Source organism: Neopelma chrysocephalum, unplaced genomic scaffold (assembly GCF_003984885.1).
Source record: "Neopelma chrysocephalum unplaced genomic scaffold, ASM398488v2 Primary Assembly neopelma1_71, whole genome shotgun sequence".
NCBI classification, from domain to species: Eukaryota; Metazoa; Chordata; class Aves; order Passeriformes; family Pipridae; genus Neopelma; species Neopelma chrysocephalum.
The window spans coordinates 180128-200650 of NW_020897731.1; the positions used below are offsets into that span (position 1 = coordinate 180128).

The window sequence follows — 20523 nt, forward strand, 5'->3', positions numbered from 1 at the left end:
TTTGTTGCTGGATTAATTTTCATGTCTATAGTTGCCCTCAGATAGGAAAAGCACATCTTTGCTTCCTTACAATCCTACCTTTCTGGAAAGGCCAAAGGTAAAATTCTGAGAAGGCCAGGGAATGCCTGTTTTCATCCTCTTGATGTTTGAAAATTCTCACTGTTCAACTGGTTATGATTAAAGCTTTCTGGATTTTTATTTTATTTATTCTTAAGTTATAACATCAACTGATAAACTTTACATCATTAATCATGTATGATCAGAATCACTTCTGTCCTGGAACAGTAGGTATGTTTGAATCATTAGATATGTTCTGTCTTCCAGAAAATGCATATGTCTTTAATTCCAACCCTGCCCTGCTCTTCAACTGTTAATTTTTCAAAGAAGAAACTTCCCAATTCAAACTTGCTTTGTATCCTTAGATTTTTAATTGGTAAACACTTTTTTCATAGTTAAATGCAACCATTCTACTGTAACTTATAAAAAAAAGAGATTTGTTTTGATCGTGGTAGACCACTTCCTCGGATATGTTAGGGCAGGAGCACAGGAATTTGGGTTCTGTTTTTTATAGTTTGACTCTTAATTTATGTAGGTGGTACTACTGTGTATTGCAATATGTGAGCACTTAAGGGTGACTGTGGTGATCCCTGATTATTCCAAGTGGATTTAGGTGCCTACAGAGACTTTTACAGCATGGAAATGGCTTTAACTCTCTCATGGAACATTTACAAAACTTAATACCTGCACATAGATTTAAGATCACTTTATGAAAACTCTACAGTGATCCATGTAAACAGATTATGGTTTCTGTTGATTGATGCAGTTGACATTGCAACTGAACTTTCTTTACATGTACAATACCTTTGACACAGGCATGCACAAAGGACTCTCATACCTTGCTGTAAAACACTTCACTGATGTTCTTGATTGTTTCGGTGTGGGGATTATATTGCAACCCCCAAATAGAAAAATTATTGAACATATGTAACCAAGGCTTTTATTTCATTATCCCTTCAGCTTTGCCATAAATGAGAGTACTAAGAGAAACTTGGATTTATGCCTTTAATCATGAACTCACTTGTAAGGGCTCTTCAAACAGGAAATTTTTCATTCCAGATGTTTTCCTCAAAATACAAAAATGGAATTTCTATTGGAGCTCATATGGGAGCAAAAACTGAGTGAAGTATCAGGCTTAATAATTTTTTTTTAAAATCTAGTGGCCATGCTGAGTAATATTTAACCTTTTTTGTGAGTGCCAAAACCCTGAAATTTTAGAATTCGATTCTTTCTGGCAGAAACACTGCACAAGTATGCAAAGGTCATGAATGAGGTCCCTGTGAAGATGATGTCTGTATTTTAAGCAAGCATTTATTATTCACTTTCTTCCAGTGTGCCTGTACTGTATGTTTTAAGCCTTTCCTCTAACTGGAAGGATAACATGCAGTTTTAAAAAAGCTAGAAACTAAAATCCCTCATCATAGTAGCTGGAGCCTTAAAAGAAGCAGAAAAGGAGCAGAGGAGGAGGAGCAATATGTACACTGAAAATTAACTTAAATATGCAGTTCTTGGAGTTGGTATTTTATGTTCTAGTTCGTCTCCTGCCTTATGGCTGATCTGTAGTTTTCCAGCACCTTGGCTTAACACTGGTTACCAAGTTCCTGTTAAGTGATTAGTCCCAACTTGCTGTATAAAAACAACCTGCACACTGGAGTTTGAATGACATTCCTCATTCTTGCTTCTGGCAGTACTTGGAAAGAAAAGACTGGGAGAGTCCAGTGGCACCAATGTGCATGTCTGGATGTGTTGCTGCCTCAGATCTTTTTTTGTCTAAGTGTTGAGGAGAGAGAGAGAGAGAAAGTGTGCTGCAAGACCCATCTTGAAAGGTGATTTACGCATAACAGACATGACTAAAAGCAAAAGATTTCTCATTTTGAAGCATAGCCAAGTAAATGAGGAGAACAAATAGTAGAAGGAAGTAAGAAGATTTAGAATTCCTAGGCTTAATACTTGTATGGTCAAGAAAATAAAACAGAAGCATAGTGGGTGATGGAAATATAGTCTGCATGTGTGGATTTTCTCTCTTTTAGGTCAAGAATGTGAATTTAGATTGGACTTCAGTGACCTGAACTCCATTGTTAATCAGTGTAAATGTACTTCATTGTTGAAGTTCATACTGAACTGCAACTTTTGGTGTTATTCTGCTGTAACAGATGGAAATAAGGTCAGATCTAGTTTAGTGGGCAGTATTCCTATTTAGATGAACCATGAACCTGCGCTGTGCAATTTAATTATTAATCATTAAAAGAAAGCAAGGCTTAATTCTAAATGCTTTTCAGCTGAGATGATTCAAATAACTCCAGCTTCATCTTTTATTAGCATTGAATTTTTCTTTTAAAGATGCGCAAAATAAAAAACAAGGACCCTTGGAGGAGGGAGATCTTACTTAGCACGCCAGTTTCCACTTCCATGTTCAGTTCTTCTCCAGACAAATAAGCTTCCTATTCTCCAGCAGAGTTTTACTCTGCTGAAATCAGTCACTGAATTGTCTTTATTTTTATTAATGCAGCACTCCAGGGCTACATCTCACATCCTGAAACTGATTTTAATAAATGTAAAAGGTGGGTTACTAATTTTCATTTTTTGTGTAATAACTGCTTAGTGGTGATAAAGGAAGAAGAGAGGTGGAAGTAGAGTGTTGTGGATATCTAGGTCTTGTCTGTTGAATTATGTCTTGTAAGACCAAAAAAAAAAATAGTGGTTTGGTAGGAAGCTTCGTTTCCTTGTTCTAATTTTAACTTCAGCTACTGTAGTGATAGACATTAATTGTCATTCTAGAAACAGTCAATTTTTATAACTATAAATTTTATAAAGACCTATAGAATTAGAAACTACATTTTTATCTGTGATTCCTTTCAATGCCTTCATGTAAATCTTATTCCAAGTTAAAATCTCTTTGAAATGGTCCTTCATATCATGCTTTATTAGCTCTTGCATGACTCTACAAGACATACTGTACTTCTTAAAGTTCTGACTTGAGTGAGAGACAATCCCTCTATTGGTAAAATATTCTAGAAAAATATTCTATTTGTAAAACTTGTTAAGACTCTGCTATAAAATAAAAAATTTTGGTTTAAATGCCACATCCTTACAAATTTCACCTAGTTCCCCTTAACTTCACCAGAAGTTACTTGCATGCATCTGAATGCTGAGGTTGGCATTCAAACCAGAAAATAGTTACTTGAGAGCTAGTTCCTGCAACCAAGCAGCAGAGGCTTAAATTATTAGTCTCTAATCTTGTGACAACCCTACTAAAAAGAGTAAATCATTACCTTGATGTTGCTTAACAGTAATTCTATTACAACATGGCACATAATGGTTGGTTTCTCTTACACCAAACTGGAGCTCTGAAGGGACTCAGTTCAATGTATTACAATTGCAAGACAGCTGTTTCCTCAAGCCAGAGCATCTCTTATCCTGGAGCATTGTGGTATGATTTTATTGGAGAGATGGCCTACGTTGTTATTGAACGTTGTTTTTGCATTACATGCTCTCCTAAAGCTTTTACACAAATCTAATAATCACACTGTTTTGACCGAGCATATGTACTGAAATCAGCTTCTGGTATGTGCTTATATTGATAAAACTGTACACTTTAGATCCATAGGCTTGTGTAAGAGCTATCCATCTTTCTTTTTCTTGTGTTCTGTACTTTCCTGTATTTCTGGAGGGATTAGCATTTTTTTTCTACTTTTCTTCTGATAAGGATGTAGAGAGAAATTTAGCACGAGGAAACCTGGACTATGAGCCTACAGGTCCTATTGACAGATGAAAGGCTTATAATTAGCTAATTCAAAACTGATCTGTAAGCTTGACTAATCAAAATGAGGCACTTCGAGCTATGTTTGGGCAGAAAAGTGACCTGACTTGCACAGCTGCTGAGCATCTGCAGCTGTTAATTGCCTTTAATCAGTCAGGCTTAAACACTCAAGCTTTCCACTGTAATTTTTCAGTCAGTTAATCAGACTCCACTGTCATGCCAGGTAGGCACGTTTCCAAAACACTGCGCGTTTTAAGTGAGCGAAGTGGGATTTGTGCACACAGACTCTTGTACATGTGTGGAGAAATACACTTTCTTCTGTCAAAGTGGGATGTACCACATATAGGAACACAGGACAATCAATCCTGTGCAGTCTCTTTTTGGTGTCTAGGAAAGAGTACTTACCTTTAATATTTAACTGGGTCCTTGCATTAGGATTGTAAATAGGTGAATACACTCATCAGAATGCTAACCAGGAGGGCTTTTCTGAGAAGGCAGAATACCCATTGCAGGAGGGGCACACAAGTCTTGCTTATAAGTTTAGTAGTTTTCTTCCCCCTAAAGCGCTGGAGGTAGAAAACCATGTTGAAAAATAGTAGTGAGCTTATATGCAACAGAGCTGTCATCCTGGGTTTGGGAGAACCCAAACAAATACCAAGATGATGCACAGTCTGGCACAAATGTATTCTGGTCTTGCCACCAATATACTTGTGTGGGTACTCTCACTCAGGAGTAAATTAAGCATGGCAGACTGCTAGGGTTATAGTAGATAAATACTTGATGTGTGACTGTGCAGTGGGGGAGGAGAGGAAATTTGGAAGGGAAAGAGGAATATTTTAAATGTATTCTTCATGTTTAAACTAGGAGAACAGAGTTAGATAGCCAAACTGTTCTCTAGCCATGTAGAGGAAATTATTGTATTTGTGGGAAGCTGTTATGGGAAGAACTCACAGTGAAATTCTTTTTTCCTTCAGAACTCAAAGCCTCAGTGAGTCATCTGCCTCCTGCTCTCCCCCCAGCCCTCCTCCCCCCACCCTGAGAAAAATAGAAAAAGCCCTTATTTTTGTCCTTTGGCAAATACCACAGCTGTTGTGAAGAAGGTTGTAGTTCAGAACACCACTGATCCAAGTGTGTGAAGAGGCCGATTGAAGCATTGTCAGGGGCATGAGTGGATTTGTTGAATCTCACATCTTCTGCTTTGAGGTGCAGATAACCTTTCTAACAGTTATGGAAACAATGCTGATAAGATGGAATACCATATTTCCAAATGTATGCAATACTAGATGATACCAAAGTGATTAAGTCCGGAAACTTATCTGTCATGTTGGCACTATGCCTGCTGTGCCTCTGCTGCCAGGCTGTTTCCCCATGACTGCATGGCATCCCTGCTCCTTCAGTGGAGAGCAGTTGTGTTCCTCCTCCTCTCTGCTTAGCCAGGAGAAATGAATCCTAGAGAAATGAGAGGACTGCCGGGCGTAGAAGGATATCTTAGTTGGAGAGAAGGGTGTCACAGTGCTGCTGATGCCACCTGTGCACTTGCACTCTGGGATTTGGCTCCCCAGCAAAATTGGGTTGGCAGGTGGCAAGAACTTAGTGACAAATCTGTTAATGACTGAAGATGTACTAAATGCTGATCTAATGGACTTATCATGCTACTTAACAATGACTTGGTAGTAGGAAACCCAGTGCTGGGCAATTGAACTAGGAGTTGGGTCTCTTGAGATCATAATCCAAGGACTGTGGCACTTGATTGATGAGCTTTGTTTATTGAGACAAAGCCAAGCAGAAGGAATTTGCAGCAGAGTCTTTGCTATGAAATCTGGCAAATAGAAGTATTTTTGCTTGAAACTCTTAATTTGGCAACTTTACACAATTCCCTTCCTTCCTGGAGTGTTCTCTTCCGTTTTAGATAGCAAAGAACATACTAATTAGTTGTTTCTATTTAATCTTTGTTTCTATGCCTATGCCATTTCTATCTTTCCATCAACATACTGAGTAATTTGCCTGCCACATGTTACTCATCCCCTGTAATTTTTGTAGCTCTAAGGAGATGAAGGCCTGGTGGAATTTTACTCTAAATGTGGTTGCTCGTTTGTGTTAATTGAGAAGGTATATGGAAGAAGCACACCTGACATATGAATCAGGAGTTGTGAAGTATCATTCTCACAGAAACAAAAGTTGTGGAAGAGCTTTGTCTCCCACACAGTCTTTAGCAGTTGCAGCAGTGGCATTGGGCAGACTTCCTTTTTTTTTTTTTTTTTAGTTTCTTATTGTTGGGGTTTTAGGTTTTTGAGCAACTCGCAGGTAAAGACCAAATATTAACTTGGCCTGATGCTTGGGCATGAGTCCACATAAAAAGCAAATACAAACTTGATCTGTTCCTAATAGTTCTGTGTTAAGAAGATAAACTATATCACTGTTCACTGTGTAACCCTTAGTCACCTGAGGGCTGATGTTTTTATGTTGTATATTTCAGCAAGATTACCTAGAAAAAGAACGAGCTTGTATTAGAATGAAAAGAGTTGATGGTAGTGTTCTGTAGAACAGCCAAAATAGCAAATGAATGGTGAGTCCTGGAGAATAGACTCCTTGTTATTTCTGACTGAACAATTTAATTTCCAGCCAAGTGGAATGAAAAATAAAGAAAAATTAGACAGCATTTTAAAGGAGCAAAAAATGTGAGCCTTAAGATTTCAAGGTATAAAGCATGTAGCAAGAACTCTTTCAAAAATTCTCCTGTCCTTTCTGACGAAAGGCTTATTTTTTCACATTCAGTTAAACTATAACTGGTGCAGCCTTTGCACTTGTTATTCTTGATTGTACCGTGCCAGCTGCTGGTTCTCTGGTAGACTGCACAGAAGAGGAAGTGGCACTGGAGCAATGGATATGACCCATGATGAGTTTATGGTTATGTTAATCTTTGATAATCTGTGATGATGCCAAATTTAGAAATTTTTCATCAAATTCTGTAGAAAAAATTGTTTTAATTGTTTTAATATGTAATGGGATAATTTTAGTTTGAAGTGTTGGGATTGTTAGGTTATGATCTGTTGGAGAATTACCTGACAGAAATTGAAAATTAACTCCATTATATCTTGGAAATGTCTTTCATTAAAATGCTGGCTTGCTATTTAAAAATAAATTACTAGAATGCATGAAAGATTGTCACATGCTTTCTGGAAGAAGGGAAGGTTTTTTGGACAGTGTGCAATGCACTTGTAATGCTTTCTAGTACACCTCTAAAGCTGAGAGTTCTTTTTATGGCTGTGGATATAAACATGTTATCAAAGTGCAGCTGTACTTTGATGGTATGTTCTGTAGAACAGCCAAAATAGCAAATGAATGGTGAGTCCTGGAGAATAGACTCCTTGTTAGACTGTATTACAGTACAGCTGTACTTTGATATTGTTTTTCTGTGCAGTTTTTTAGAGGATGTTGTGTATCAGTCTATATGGTTTCAAATACGGAATAAAATATCACAAATAGCATTAAATATTTTTAAAGTGTGCAGAAAGAGCACTTTTTCCTTGAAGTTCAGCTTTTGTAGACCTTTTATTTTGTGGTGGCTGTAGTGCACACAACTGAATCAATGAATCTGTGACATGTATGATCTGTCGTTTGGCTTGGGTCTGGGTGAAATGCTGCTGTGTTTACTAGACAAAGATGTCAGGTTTGATTACTTAGGTTGAAACAGGACTAATCCCACTGACCCAAATTCCTGAATTTTCTTTGTGCAAGTGAAATCCAGCTTCAGCTCTTCATTGTGTACAAGTGACTTGTATTTAGAATGCCTTAAGATTACCTAGGGTATGTATAGCAGGAAGGGACTGTGTAAATATTGTAAAAGCTTTTGCTGCAAATGTTATATGCTCCAAATGAATTCTGTGTAGGAGCAAAACTTGGAAATGGAAGAATGCTGTACAGACTCCTTGGACATAATGACTATTAGTTCTAGGCAGTGCACAAAATGTAAGATTTTGGAGGTCATGAAGAAGGAAGCCCTTCTGTCGTAGTCAATTCATCTCTGTAAAGAGTTTGGCTGCACTGTTTTAAAAGAGCTTTTCAAGAAAACAGTACAACAAAGAATGGTGCACAAAGGCTGTGTATTCTTTGTAGTTTATCCTGCCAAGAAGAAGGGTTGCTGAAGTTTGTAACATACACCATTTCTTGAAGAATTAAATATATATGTATTTTTATATGTGTGTGTGTGTGTTTCTTTTTTGTCTGTAATAAAGAAAAGTAAGTTTTGGAGGTGAAAAGTCGCTGAGGCCAGGAATAGGAATAGCTGTGTGGAGTCAGATCTGAGGAGTGCTAGCTGAAAAGTGTAAGAACTGGGCACAGATACAGAATATTCTTCTAGCCAAAGAATTTGCAGCTCAGGGGCTTACTGGTGTCATTTTGAAGTACCAGAAGCTGAAATCTTGGGGTCTGAGATGGATTTCTGTATTTCCAGTTTCTCACTTGTTGTGCAGTAAGCGAGATGCACTACACCTTTTTTCTTTTTTTTTCTTTTCTTTGTTTGTTTTTCCTTTTTTATCTTTTCGAATGCAACTCTACAGCTTTGGAAACATAGATCAATGTCAGGCTAATCCTTGCTCTTAGAGTTCATTTAAACAAGATTGAAGGGGAATGAATTTTTTTCCTTTGGGTCATACTTCTGAAGCAAGTAGTGATTTCCGTGAAGAAATGATAATATAAAAGGCCAATGTCCAAATTGTCTTGTAGAAGAAGCATGTGATTATACATTTTCATGGTTAAGTGATATTAATTGACCATTCCCTCTCATGTCCTCCAAATTAAAACTGTTTACTGCTCTCTTTCTGACCCAGTTTTGTGGTGCACATTTGTTTTAATTTTAAAATCTTCACTTAAAATCCCAACTACATGTGATGTGGTGTTCATAATTAAATTCAGGTTTTGTAGAAAGTAAGCATGATCTTAGAGAGATTTTTCTTTCTGGTGCTCATTAAAAAACAAAACAAAACAATATCCTGTCAAACCCCAAAGGTAATATTTACCAAAGAGGTGAAATTCACAGTAGGTTTAAATGCTGGTTATTCTAAACCGTGCTCCTACCTGTTTCAGTCCTTTGATCTAGTGTTTTGTGAGGAAGGAGTGGCAAAATACTTCCATTTTACAACATCCTTTGGAAATGGATGAAGAAGTTTGTATCGTGATTTTAAGGGGAACAGTCATTGGAATCGGAGTAAAGAATCTGTGTTTCTGGTACACCTACTCACTTGCATGAGGTTTTGAGTACCAGGAGCTTCAAAGCTGCTGGAGGTGGGGACAGTCCATTAGCAATACAGCCCAGTTGGGCCTTCTAATTCTATAAATTACACTTGCATGGTTATTAACTTATTCTGATATTCTGGTTCATAGTCAGAGTTTCCAAGTATGAGAACAGCAACCTCTGAGATGCTTCGCTGCATAGTTCTTTCAAAACCCATACCATCTACTGTGCTGTACAGCAGTGAAGTATAGAGTGACCCTTTGCAGTTACACTGAGTCTTTAAATTGTATCACATAGTCTCTTTACAAGCAAAATAAAAGTAGAAAATATTTGTTTTGTTTTGTTTTTCCAGGGTCTGGCAGAAGTTGAGCTTCCCCTTTGGTGCTGGCTGTAGCAGGTACATTTTCGTAACTACAAGATTCCTGCAGTTCACCAGGAGAGGGACACGCAGGCTTGAAGGACTCTCAAATGACAGGACCAAATGCTTCCTTTAAAGCAGGGCTTGCTGCATTTCTTTAGGATTCAATTAGTAGCTTGTTATTGGGGTCAGCAAGAGAGATTATGAATTTACTCATTGCAGGGTTTTGCTGATAAACATTCGAAAGGACTTTCTCTATAAGCTTTATGTGGTTTTGTTGGTTTTAGTATCCTACAACAGGAATGCTTTAAAATTGCTTATATGGCATTGGTAGTCTTGGGCCTAAATTATCTTAGTCTTTTACAAGCACAGTATACATTGAACTGATGGATGTTGTATGTCTTGCCAGAAGGCTTTAGTACCAGAAAATGGTGAACTTAAGTCTAGGCTGCTATGGTGGGTTTTTCGCCTTTTTTTTTCCCTTGGACTCTTGATGTACTTGAAATCAATTTAAGTAAAATTGTAAGAGAACAGGAGAAAATATTTCCTAACAACAGACTTAATTTTATATGGCAAAATGTCTGCTGGGTAAATGTACCTGCCAGATATGGACAGAATGGATATTTGACTCCTTCTTACAAATTTCTGAAAGCCTTTTTTTAGGTGTTGCTTTTACTAAAGTTCAGTGGTCTGCCAGCTTAAATGCTTAAAGCTATTTTGACATCTAAGCAGAAATTATTTTGGAGTCCAACGATGCTTCCTAATTTATCGGCTATGAGTACCTTAGTGATAGAATTGTATACAGTTCATCACAAACCAGCCTTGCAGTAAAACTGTTTGAACAGTAACATCTTGGAATCGAAAACATCTGCCAAGGAAATAAATCACTTGTGGAAAGTCCCACTTTCAGTGTCTATGTGTATTTGGGGAACTCCCTTTGTAGCTGTCTGCAGGAACAGGACTTTGGCAATCATGTTTGTACTTCTGCTCAGTTACGTGATTTTTTTTTTTAATCTATGTTCTAGTTTAAATTGTTCTACAAGCACTGATGAAAGATAGAAGCTGATCAGAGCCGTAGCAGCATTTACAGTCTTTTTCACATGGACCTTGTATATAGGTAACAGGAACAAAGAATGTGTCCATCTAGTTTGAATAGTAAATGAAAGTAGAGTCTTGGTAATGTGACTGAATTTATTTTTAAAAATAAAAAGCACTCAAAAAAAACACCCTACCAAAAAAACCCCAAAACACAAAAAAATTTTAAAAAAAACGAAAAAAAAAGAAAATAAAAGCAGCAAAATACTTTAAGAACTTGCATTCTACTTTAAATGTTACTTGTATCAGAGTTTACAGGTGTGGTCTGACTGGCGTAGACTTGACCCAGTTACCTTGCTGGGTGAAAGCTCCTTTACAGTTGTGGGGGGGGGGGCTCTTGATTCAGTAGAAATCCCTTAAACTTAACTTGAAAAACTACACATAAAAAAATTGCCAACGTAGAAAATTATGCTGAAGTAACTGTACTGATTTTAATTCAATCCTTGTTTCGTAGAACTGTTACGTTTGGAAAAGACCTCTAAGATCATCAAGTCCAATGTCAACCTTGAACCAACACTGTGTTCACCGCTAACCCATGTCCTCAAGTGTCACATCTACATGTAGTTAAATACCTTCAGGGATGATGACTCCACCACTTCCCTGTGCAGCCTGTTCCAATGCCTGATAACCCTTTCTGTGAAGAAACTTTTTCTGATACACAATCTAAACCTTCTCTACTGCAACTTGAGGCCATTTCCTCTTGTCCTGTCACTTGTTACCAGGTAGAAGAGACTGACCCCCACCTGGCTACAGCATCCTGTCAGGTAGTTGCAGAGGGTGATAAGGTCCCCCCTGAGCCTCCTTTTCTCCAGGCTAAACAATCCCAGCTACCTCAGACGCTTCTCATAGGACTTTTGCTCCAGACCCTTCACCAGCCTCATTGCCGTTCTCTGGACATGCTCCAGCATCTCAATATCTTTCTAGTAGTGAGGGACCCTACAATATGTTATTATAAAATCTTGCAGTATTTTTCAAGGTTAGCTGATATAAGAGAATCTGTTAAATGGTAATGTTCTTATTCTGAGAGTTTGCAGAAGGTTCTTGTCTTCCAGCTATACAGTCTAATTTGCTTTTTTAGAAACTATGCATATACTGCAAATACTTTGTGACTGTACATTGTTTTACAGGCGTTTGAGCAATTGAACGTTAACCATATCCCAAAATCAAAGTCATGATATCATCTTCTGGGGCGTGTGCCAAGCTCTTTGGTGACACAATCACGAAAAGTTCTGACTTTGTTTTAACATTGATAGGCTCTTTCTCTGAGGTATGGCTTATTTATTGCAGATCAGTGCTGCCTGGCTTATTTTGAAGTTCCAAGCCAACAATATGTCTACGGATGTTCAGCGTTCAAGAGCCAGAGGGGTATAAGTAGCAATTTGGAAGCTTTTTGATCTGAAGTGTTTCTTGGTTTTAGATTGAATATATATTGTCAAGACTTCAGCTACTTCATAATAAAGAAGTAGAAATATTAGGACTTCTTCAGCTCTTCTGAAGTAAGCCGAAGGAAGAAATGATAGTTGAAGTTTAAGGAATAGGAATTCTTTTGGCATCGAAAGAGGATTTTTGGAAATTTTGGCCTCTTTCTGCCCTTTTTTGCAGATTTATTTTTTTTATATGATAATGCTGCAGTTCACCCAGCAGGAGTAATTCTGATGAGTGGTTATTTGCATTTTCACAAGATTACCTTATTTAGTAGATGAAGGATTCAGGCAAGTAATTTGCACTTGCTCCTTTACAATCTGCAGTTGTGAAGCATACAGTTGACAAATATATCATCTCTCAATACAGTGGATGTTTCCCCTGTGATCTACTTGGGACTAAACTACTTTGGTAGAATTAATAAAATAATAAGACTTCTAATAATCTACTCCTGATCCAAGCTTATTAAAGTCGGTGAAGGATTAACAGAATGTGGCCTTCCTTAATGCCTTCCTATACTGTAGGCTTTTATGGAAATATATAATGTGTGAACCTTACAGTATTCTCAGTGGAACATGACTACTGAGCTGACCTCTTGCTGCAGCTGAAAGAAAGGGGTTTTCATGCTATTTTAATTTTTTTTGTTGCTTTGTTCATTTCCCTGCCTCGCCTGTTGCTGTGCTCTTCCTGGGCTGCTTTTATTTGCAGTCCATTCTTGCAGTTTCCTGTAAATTTGTTGGCAAGAGGAAGCTCTTGCTGCAGAGACAGCTCAGCCCTGCAGTGAGACTGGTGAATTTATACCAGTATTTTAGTGCTCTTGTGTTCCATTAACTAATGATAAGTAGGATTGCTTTCTTCTGCCAGCAAGAGCTGTTCCTAACAATGGCAGAGAGGATTGGCTGACTTGCTCGGACAGTGGCCCTGCTGGATTGAAATCCAAATATTGGTTCCAGATGCTTTGGTTCTTCCTTTTAAGGCTATCTGAGTGATGTCTTATAATGTTAAATAAATGAAGCAACTCCTTTGGAGTGGAATTCTCCCTAGGCTAGCTTGGTGCAAGGCTGCTCCTCATGACTAATTTTTGTGGGGATAAATGAAGGTTAGTGGTCTGAAAACCATACTCCAAAGGCCCATGCATAACAAAATTTTGCTTTGTGAAGGATATATTTAATACTCTTTCATTTCCCTGCCAGATGTGTCAATCAAATCCATAAACCTTTCATGTCTCTTCAGGCTTCTTATTTGCAATTTTGAAACACAATCCTTCTGATGAATGTTTGGTCTAGAAATTAAGCTACATTTTCATTCTACCAAAACTGTAAAACATCTAAATTTGTGTGCTGTCCCTTGGTGGAACATCAGCCTGTGTGTGTGAAATGGTTTCTGTTTTGACTCTGGGACCATCTTGATAGTGTTGGAAATCACCAGAAAAGTCAAAATGGGATTTTGGAACTTGAAATGGAACTTGCTGCATTTGACTGCTGAAATGAGGAAAGGAAGAGGAGAGCATCAGAAAGGTTAGAGTGGAAAAGCAGTATGTCAGGAACGTGTGTTGGATAAAGGAGACTTAATTTATTGAGGCCAAAGAGCATGGTACTATAAGTTGTAGAGCTTGGAGGGGAGATCCAAGACTTTTGTGTGTCACACCAGAAAAGGGAAAGAGGAACTGAAGTTTTTTTTCCAGTGTTACATACACTCAAATGCTGTAATTTCGATTGTAGTTTTGTTACTGAGGCAGAGATAAAGCTTGCAAAGATGCTAATGCAAGCCTAGAAGAGTATGCTTAGATAGAGAACTTTGAGAGAAAAAAAAACTTTAAAGCAGTGTGTGTTAATAATTAAAGTCTAAAGGGGTAACAGATATTGCAGCAAATAAGGCTTCCCCTTCCTATAGACCGTGGCTGTGGAAGGAGTGCAGATGGGTGCCCTATGGTGAGAGAACTGCTTTTCTAGCTGATACAGCTGTGACCAGTACCTGAAATGTTATTTTCTTTTGTGCTTTGACTGTTGGGGAGTTTACAGAAAGAGATGTTGTATAAAACTTCTTCTTCCTTCTATTTTAGGATACAGATTCACATCCATTTCCCCAAAAATACACGAAGTAAACTTTGCTTAACGTACTTACACTTTTGTCCATCATTCAGAAACTTGCTAGTTGGTTTTGTCTTATTTGAACTTTCTAGCCTATGATGTTGTTTAATTCCAGACAAATCAGTGAAACACTTGAATCCTCTTTAGAACTCCATATGAAAATAAGTGTAAACCAATGGCATTTATTTATCGTCAGTTGGTGATATTCATCCTGTAGAATTGTGCTTTGTGAGCCTCTTGAATTCAAATTTTATTGTCTTTTGTGGCTTGGGTAGCATCAAATATATGGGCAAGACTTGCTCTAAAGCACATCTATGCTTCAGAGTCTTTCAAAATGGCTATTTTAATTTTTCTTGGGTTGAAAAGGGAAGGAACAAGCTCCAACTATGGGGGACAAAACATGAAATAGTCATCGTAGTTCTGTGGTGCAGTGCAGGTACCTGAGGCACAAGCTCTTCAGAAGCGCAGGCAGCGTTTCTGACCCGTGCCTCTGCCATTGTGAGAGCCTGAGAACACTGTAAGAAAAGAGGACGACTTTCTTTTTCTCCCATAGGAAAGTGGTTGATTGAAAGGTGAGTAGGAAGAAAGTGAGCGCTGGAAAATCCCCTCTGCTTTCTAGCTCGGTGTCTGGCAGAGGTTTGAGGTATGCAGGAATTGATTTATAACCTCTCTGGGAAGCCGGGAAATCTGACAAAGATAGTGCTGCCCACTGACACTGGGGGAAACAGGAAGTAGCAAAGGAAACAAGTCATTGCCTCGGCGTCACTTTTGGCCACAGCTCAGTGCAGATGCACAAGCGGTTGGGGCAGGGTTTCTTTCCCTTTTGTGTGGACTGTGCAGCAGCTTTGCCGGCACGTTCAACCTGGCAGTACCCACGACGGGGTGAAGCGCAGGGATGTTCCTGTCATGCCTGAGAGGGGTCACAAGTTATTAATGGCTTTGTCATCACAAAGGAAACAATCATTCGGTGAAACTACCAGCAGGAAAACTATGTGTCGATCGGGCAAGGTCACCAGGTTAGTGCTCTTTGTGGCTTGTGTTTCTGTCATCTTTTCCCTTTAAGGTAGAGAGCGGGCTACAACTAAGAGTAGAATATGGTCTCTGGGGTAAAATACTTTTAACTCGTGCAGAAAATTAAGGGATAAATAATTGGAGGGTGTTGGTTGAAAACTTTAGCCAGAAAACAAAAACAAGTTGAAGCAAGTTAAACAGAATAAACTTACTTAAAACAGTGTATCTCAGTCAGGCTTAGTTCTCTGTTCCCTTTGTCTTGTAAGATTTATTTGACTTCACAGTGTTTCTACTGTGCTATTAATCTTTCTGAGAAACTATTGTGAAAGGGGCTGTTAAGTATTAAGAAATGGAATGTGTAGCCAAAAAAGTAGGAGAGATATGGAAGAGTATTTCAGAAGTACTGGAGAATAAGTGGACAAGAGACTTGAAAATTCTGCAGAAAGCAGCTTTGGGAACAGCTGGTAAATGTTTAGGTGGTTGAATCAGAGAAGTCGTTTGTGCTCAGAATCGATGAGAGCACTTAGGGGAAGCTTTCATTTTACAGTTTTGCAGTATGCAATGCTGCCTTGTTTTTGGTAAAGCATTTTGTAGGGACTTCAGTCTCCCTCTGCATGATAGGAGGAATACATTCAGCTCTATAAGTTATGGGTTATATATGTCGTGTTGTATGTAAGTTATATATATTCAGAAGGAAACTAGCATCTGGCTTTGTTAGATTTTACTTTCAAAATAGAATTTATAGACTAGAGATTATGAGATATTACAGAGTTTTAAAAGTTCTCAGACACAATTGGCATAGAGGTAGTTGTTAAAACTTCAGGTTTAAAGCAGTTTTGGAGGCTGCTTTTTATTTTTTCCAGCATGACCAAACTGGGCTCCAGGACAGACCATAAATATTATTATAACAAGTGAGAACTTTTAATACAGCTTTTGGCAGCTGTAATTTCAGAGATGAGGGTAATTTTTTTTTACGCCTATATACTGCAAGATGTGGAGATGATCATATCTGCCATGTGTTCTGCTGAAGTTAAGCAAGAACTGAGGACTTGTGGCTTTTCCAGGATGAAATCCTTAATTGAATCAGCTTGTACTTGCTTTAATTGGGCTAAATGCCAACAGTTCTTAAGGCCAAGAGGGATAAGTGCTCTTCTATAATGTAATCCAGATTTTAATGTGGCAGAATTTTACTTTTACTCGTGGAAGGACTTTTAGCCTGTAAAATTATGGCCTAGCCTCCAGTCCAGCTATTCTAACTGAGAGGATAGGTTAAAATTGCCTCACAGATGTATCTGGTTCCTTGGTGAGTGGGAAGAATAACGTAGAATAGCTTCTATTTACTAGAAGCTTTTAACCGCATATTGCATGGGTGATGTTGCCTTCTGTTTGTAGCAGAGGACCAGTGTCAGAGACAGCTTTGTCTTAGCTCTGGTTGCACATTGTGGGCCCTTCCTGGTAACTTTCTTGTCAACTCCATGGAAGAGACTCTGCCTATGCACCAGGAGTGAAAACGTGTGCTGGGGTCTTTGGCTTATAGTGCAAGAATATAACTGCATCAGAAACAACTTGGAAATATCTTTCTGTTCTCAATGATGCCAAAGTTAACAGGCTCTGCAGTGACTTCAGTGCTTGCTATTGTGCATACCTGGTAATGCAGCATTGATCTGTTCTTCAGGTAATGTATTTAAAACATTATAAGAGGAATATCAAGAACAGAAGGAACCAATTCAGTGAGCTAAAGACAACCATACTGTAGATGCTAAGACCAGAAAAATCTTTAAGAGCTTCCATTTTTCCTTCCTCTCTCCCACCCCTGCAATGAAGATCTTGAAGTTACGTAGTTTTGACAGCTTTCTCCCAGCAGCATGATGCAAATTAGTGTCATCTGTCCTTACAGAGTTGTTTTCTGCAGTCAAGAAAAGAAGAAAAATCTGCCTGGGACTAGATTCCAAGTACTTAAATGGATTTTAGAAACCTAACTCAAAGATTTCAACTCAGAATACTAAAGTCCTCCCTAAGTGTCTGCAGTGTGCCAGCAAATGAAAGTGCTTGAGGAGCCAGAGATATGATGGGGAGTGCTATAAGCCACAATGAAATCCAGATAATAGGCTTAGCAGCTTCTAAATCTCTTGAAAAGCCTTGTGTATTAGGTGGGCTCTTTAGCTCAAGTAATGTGTACTTGGTTGCATGGAGTTCAGCCATGTCTCCTTTTATTCAATTAGCTGGATTGGAGAAGTTCTAAGTTTTGCTCTCTATTCTCAGGACTGTTTTATCGTAAGTAGTCAGAAGAAAGAAATGAATGTAGATAGAGGAAGCAGAACCTGACACTCTGCTGTCCTTTCTCCTCAGTTAAATCCTGTAGTCATCACACTGTAGAAGTGGTTTTATTTTTTTTTCCCTCTACTTGCTCCTTTGCTTCTGTGATTTATTTTATTTTTTTTTAAATTTTTTTCCTATCTGCCTGAAATTCTGGCTTTTCAGGTGGGGAAGAAAATGTCCATCCAGGCATGCTTTAGTGAGTAGTCTGACTGGTGTACTCCCGTACAGAAGGCCAGCATGACCTAGACAAATATTTCTGTTTTGTGTATTTACCTAGGGTGTCATACACTTGTTCCCGGTGTTTGACTTTGGCTTCCTAGAAATTTCAGCTTACTGGTTATTTTGGGTAACCTCTCTGAAACATTTAACTCTGCCTCTTCTGATAGCTTTTCAACCTAAGTACATAACACTGAAAGAGTTTTACCCCATACTCTATGTACCTAAGTCCTTTCTTGTTCTGGTCTTTGCAGTAAAGGCACACGGAATTTCAAGAGCCATGATGAACTTGAAACTGTTGGATGGCATTGAGACTAAAGTTAGAGTTAGTTCAAGAAAAGTGGCATCAGAGTGTATTTATCTGAATGAAAAGATTCCACTTTTACTTAATCTTTTCTCTGAACAGAACTAGAAACAGACTGAAATAACTTAATCATAAATTAGTTTTTAATGTTTGAACATTGATGAGCATGTTCTTAAAAGATGAATTTGGCCCAGGACTTGCCTTTGCATTCCTTATTTCAAGGAAATTACTCTTAGCAGTACTGCAGTGTCAGCAGCCAGCTGGGTAACACTCTCCATTTCCCTCACTTAGACTTTTCTGCAAGATGTGGAGTAACAATTTGAAGGATTTGCGGGGGGGATGTGTTAACTTCTATTACTATTCTTTTTTTTACTATTATTCTTAAAAGCTTTAACTATGTGAGTTACCCTTCTTGGACCTGTTAATACGTTGCTGGTGCTAGACATTTCACTGTGGGGGAGGAAGAGGAAGGAACAACTCAGCTTGGAAAGATCTCAGTCATTTAATAAGAACACGGAGGAAGCAGCAGAAGGAAGGATACAGCTGAATACAACAAAAGTAACAGCTTTTGGTGAGGAGGAAAGTCATGGGGGAAAACTGGGAAACCATGATGCCTTAATGTGTCTGCTGTGAGAGCCTTTCTAGGGCCTTGGATCCTGCCTCCTCTGGTTGTGCCTGCTTCATAACACTAGGGACCAAAAGCTAATTTTTGTGTTTAAGTTTTTTAGGCTGCCTAAAGAATTTAATTTAGTTTAAACTCTCCTGGTAGAAACTGCTAGGAACTTCCACCCTTTCCCACACACACATCATCAGCAAGGGCAAGCAGTTAGATCTGAATCCTGTACTGATCCACTTAAAGATCCGTTGACGTGCATTTCTCTTTTTCCTAACACATATTCAATGGATATGTGCTCTGCTGTTGCACTTAATTCCTCAAAAAAACTGCAACACTTCCTCGTTCTTTTCAGTATAGGAACTTCAGTTGCCATCTTAGGCTGGAGGGAAAAGTGCTTGGGCAGGGCGTTGTGCTGAGGCTCTTGGATTCTGTGCTCAGCCTCACTGTTGACCTCCCTTACTGTCCTTTTTGGGTAAAGAAGAAGCAAACAAGATCCGTTAGATTTCAGTCCTCCGCTGAAAGCTTATCAGTTCTAAACCATCATTCCTTGATCAGAAATTAATTAACTGGAACTTCATTAGTTTGCCTTTTACCAGCAAAGGTCTCTAGCCCTACACCTGAGGATAACAGACCCTTTAATGTCTAGGTCAAAATTCCCATTCAGTCCATGCATGATTTCTTTTCTCTATTACCCACTAGGATTTTTAGCCTAGTTCTGTCACCATTTGAAGAAAGAGAGGGCTCATAGTTATATATCAGAAAAAGCTGCTACCTAAGAAACTAATCTTTTTGGTTTAAGGTGACAGCAGAAAGAGTGGTAACTGCAGAGGAGCTTGGTGGAGCATGGCATTAATAATTGGTATATAAATTAAATGTAAGCCTGCAGTAATCTGAGATGAACTTCATTTGCACAGGATACTGTGGCATATAATATCTGGTATGAGATCATATACTAATCCTTTAATTCAGAATAAAACATGTAAATAGCAGGAGTAGGTAGTATTAGATACTTCAGTTATTAGACTTGGACTTGATTCCCTCATTGTACAGAAAATGACATTGTATTTACATGTGTAGTGTAGCACTGGGAGAACAAACCAATTTTCTTTCTAGTCACCTGCCTGATTAAGTCTGGCAGTGTTATCTGGAGCATTTTTAACACAGAAATACTTAAATAACATTTAATAAGCACTCTTCCATTGTTTCAACTACTGTCAATCACTCTTGAGAGCTGTACAAAAATAAATCGGGACTTTTTGCACCACAGTTTTTTATACATTGCGAAGTTCCTGGAATCTTTGAACACCCGTCTGTGCTACATTCTTGAGTGCTGAACCACGTTAGTTGTTTGGAAAGCTTGTTTAAGGAAACAAGCTTTGTTTCTCAGTACTCACTCTTTAAAGTAAAATCTAAGTTTTAAACTGTTTTTAACTATTCAAAATTGCAGAATGATGGCCTCGCAGGAGCAGGTCTGGCCAGTCCCAATGAAGGCAATTGGAGCACAAAACCTTCTGACAATGCCTGGAGGAGTGACCAAATCGGGGTATCTTCATAAAAAGGGAGGCACCCAGCTGCAGATCTTGAAGTGTAAGTTGAATGAGTATTAACTAAATTAAGTGTTTAAAATGCTTGCCTCTGGGGCCTCTAACATGTATCATGTTAGCAGACTATTTATTGAAGCTGTTCTTCCACTTACTTTGTACTGGAATACAGTTTTACTGGAATATATGCATGAAAGACCCCTACTGAAAGATTTTTCCTTTAATTGTTTTGGAACTGTACATCTGAAATAACAAATGTAGTGGTTTATTTTGCTTGTTTAAATTTCTTGTCAAGTCCTTCAAGTAAGATTTTTCAAGACAGATTTCTAGGATATGTATCAATTTCAAATACTCTTTTCTAAAAGAAACTAGTACTCAGCTTTTTTTTCCAGTTGGTTAATCTGTACTGGAAAAATATCCCAACTCCTGTTGCTGTTGTGAAATGGAAATTTTCTCACTGCCAACATTGGGCTGTACTTAAAACCAGTAATTTCTTTTGAA

The 20523-nt window shown here is 38.3% G+C and overlaps 1 protein-coding gene across 5 annotated transcripts in view; it reads left to right on the forward strand.

Annotated features, from left to right (window-relative positions):
* The window catches only part of SH3BP2 (SH3 domain binding protein 2), a 35950-nt gene that overhangs the window by 4189 nt on the left and 11238 nt on the right, over nucleotides 1-20523 (forward strand). For 2 of the 5 annotated variants that reach the window (XM_027686646.1, XM_027686648.1), the window contains exon 2: nucleotides 19929-20068. In XM_027686646.1, the coding sequence (XP_027542447.1) occupies nucleotides 19930-20068 (139 nt within the window). In that variant the 5' untranslated portion in view covers nucleotide 19929. Of the gene's footprint in view, nucleotides 1-3385; nucleotides 3488-14804; nucleotides 15032-19928; nucleotides 20069-20523 lie in introns of those variants that run through there. The other 3 variants (XM_027686647.1, XM_027686645.1, XM_027686644.1) reach the window with 3 other exon arrangements.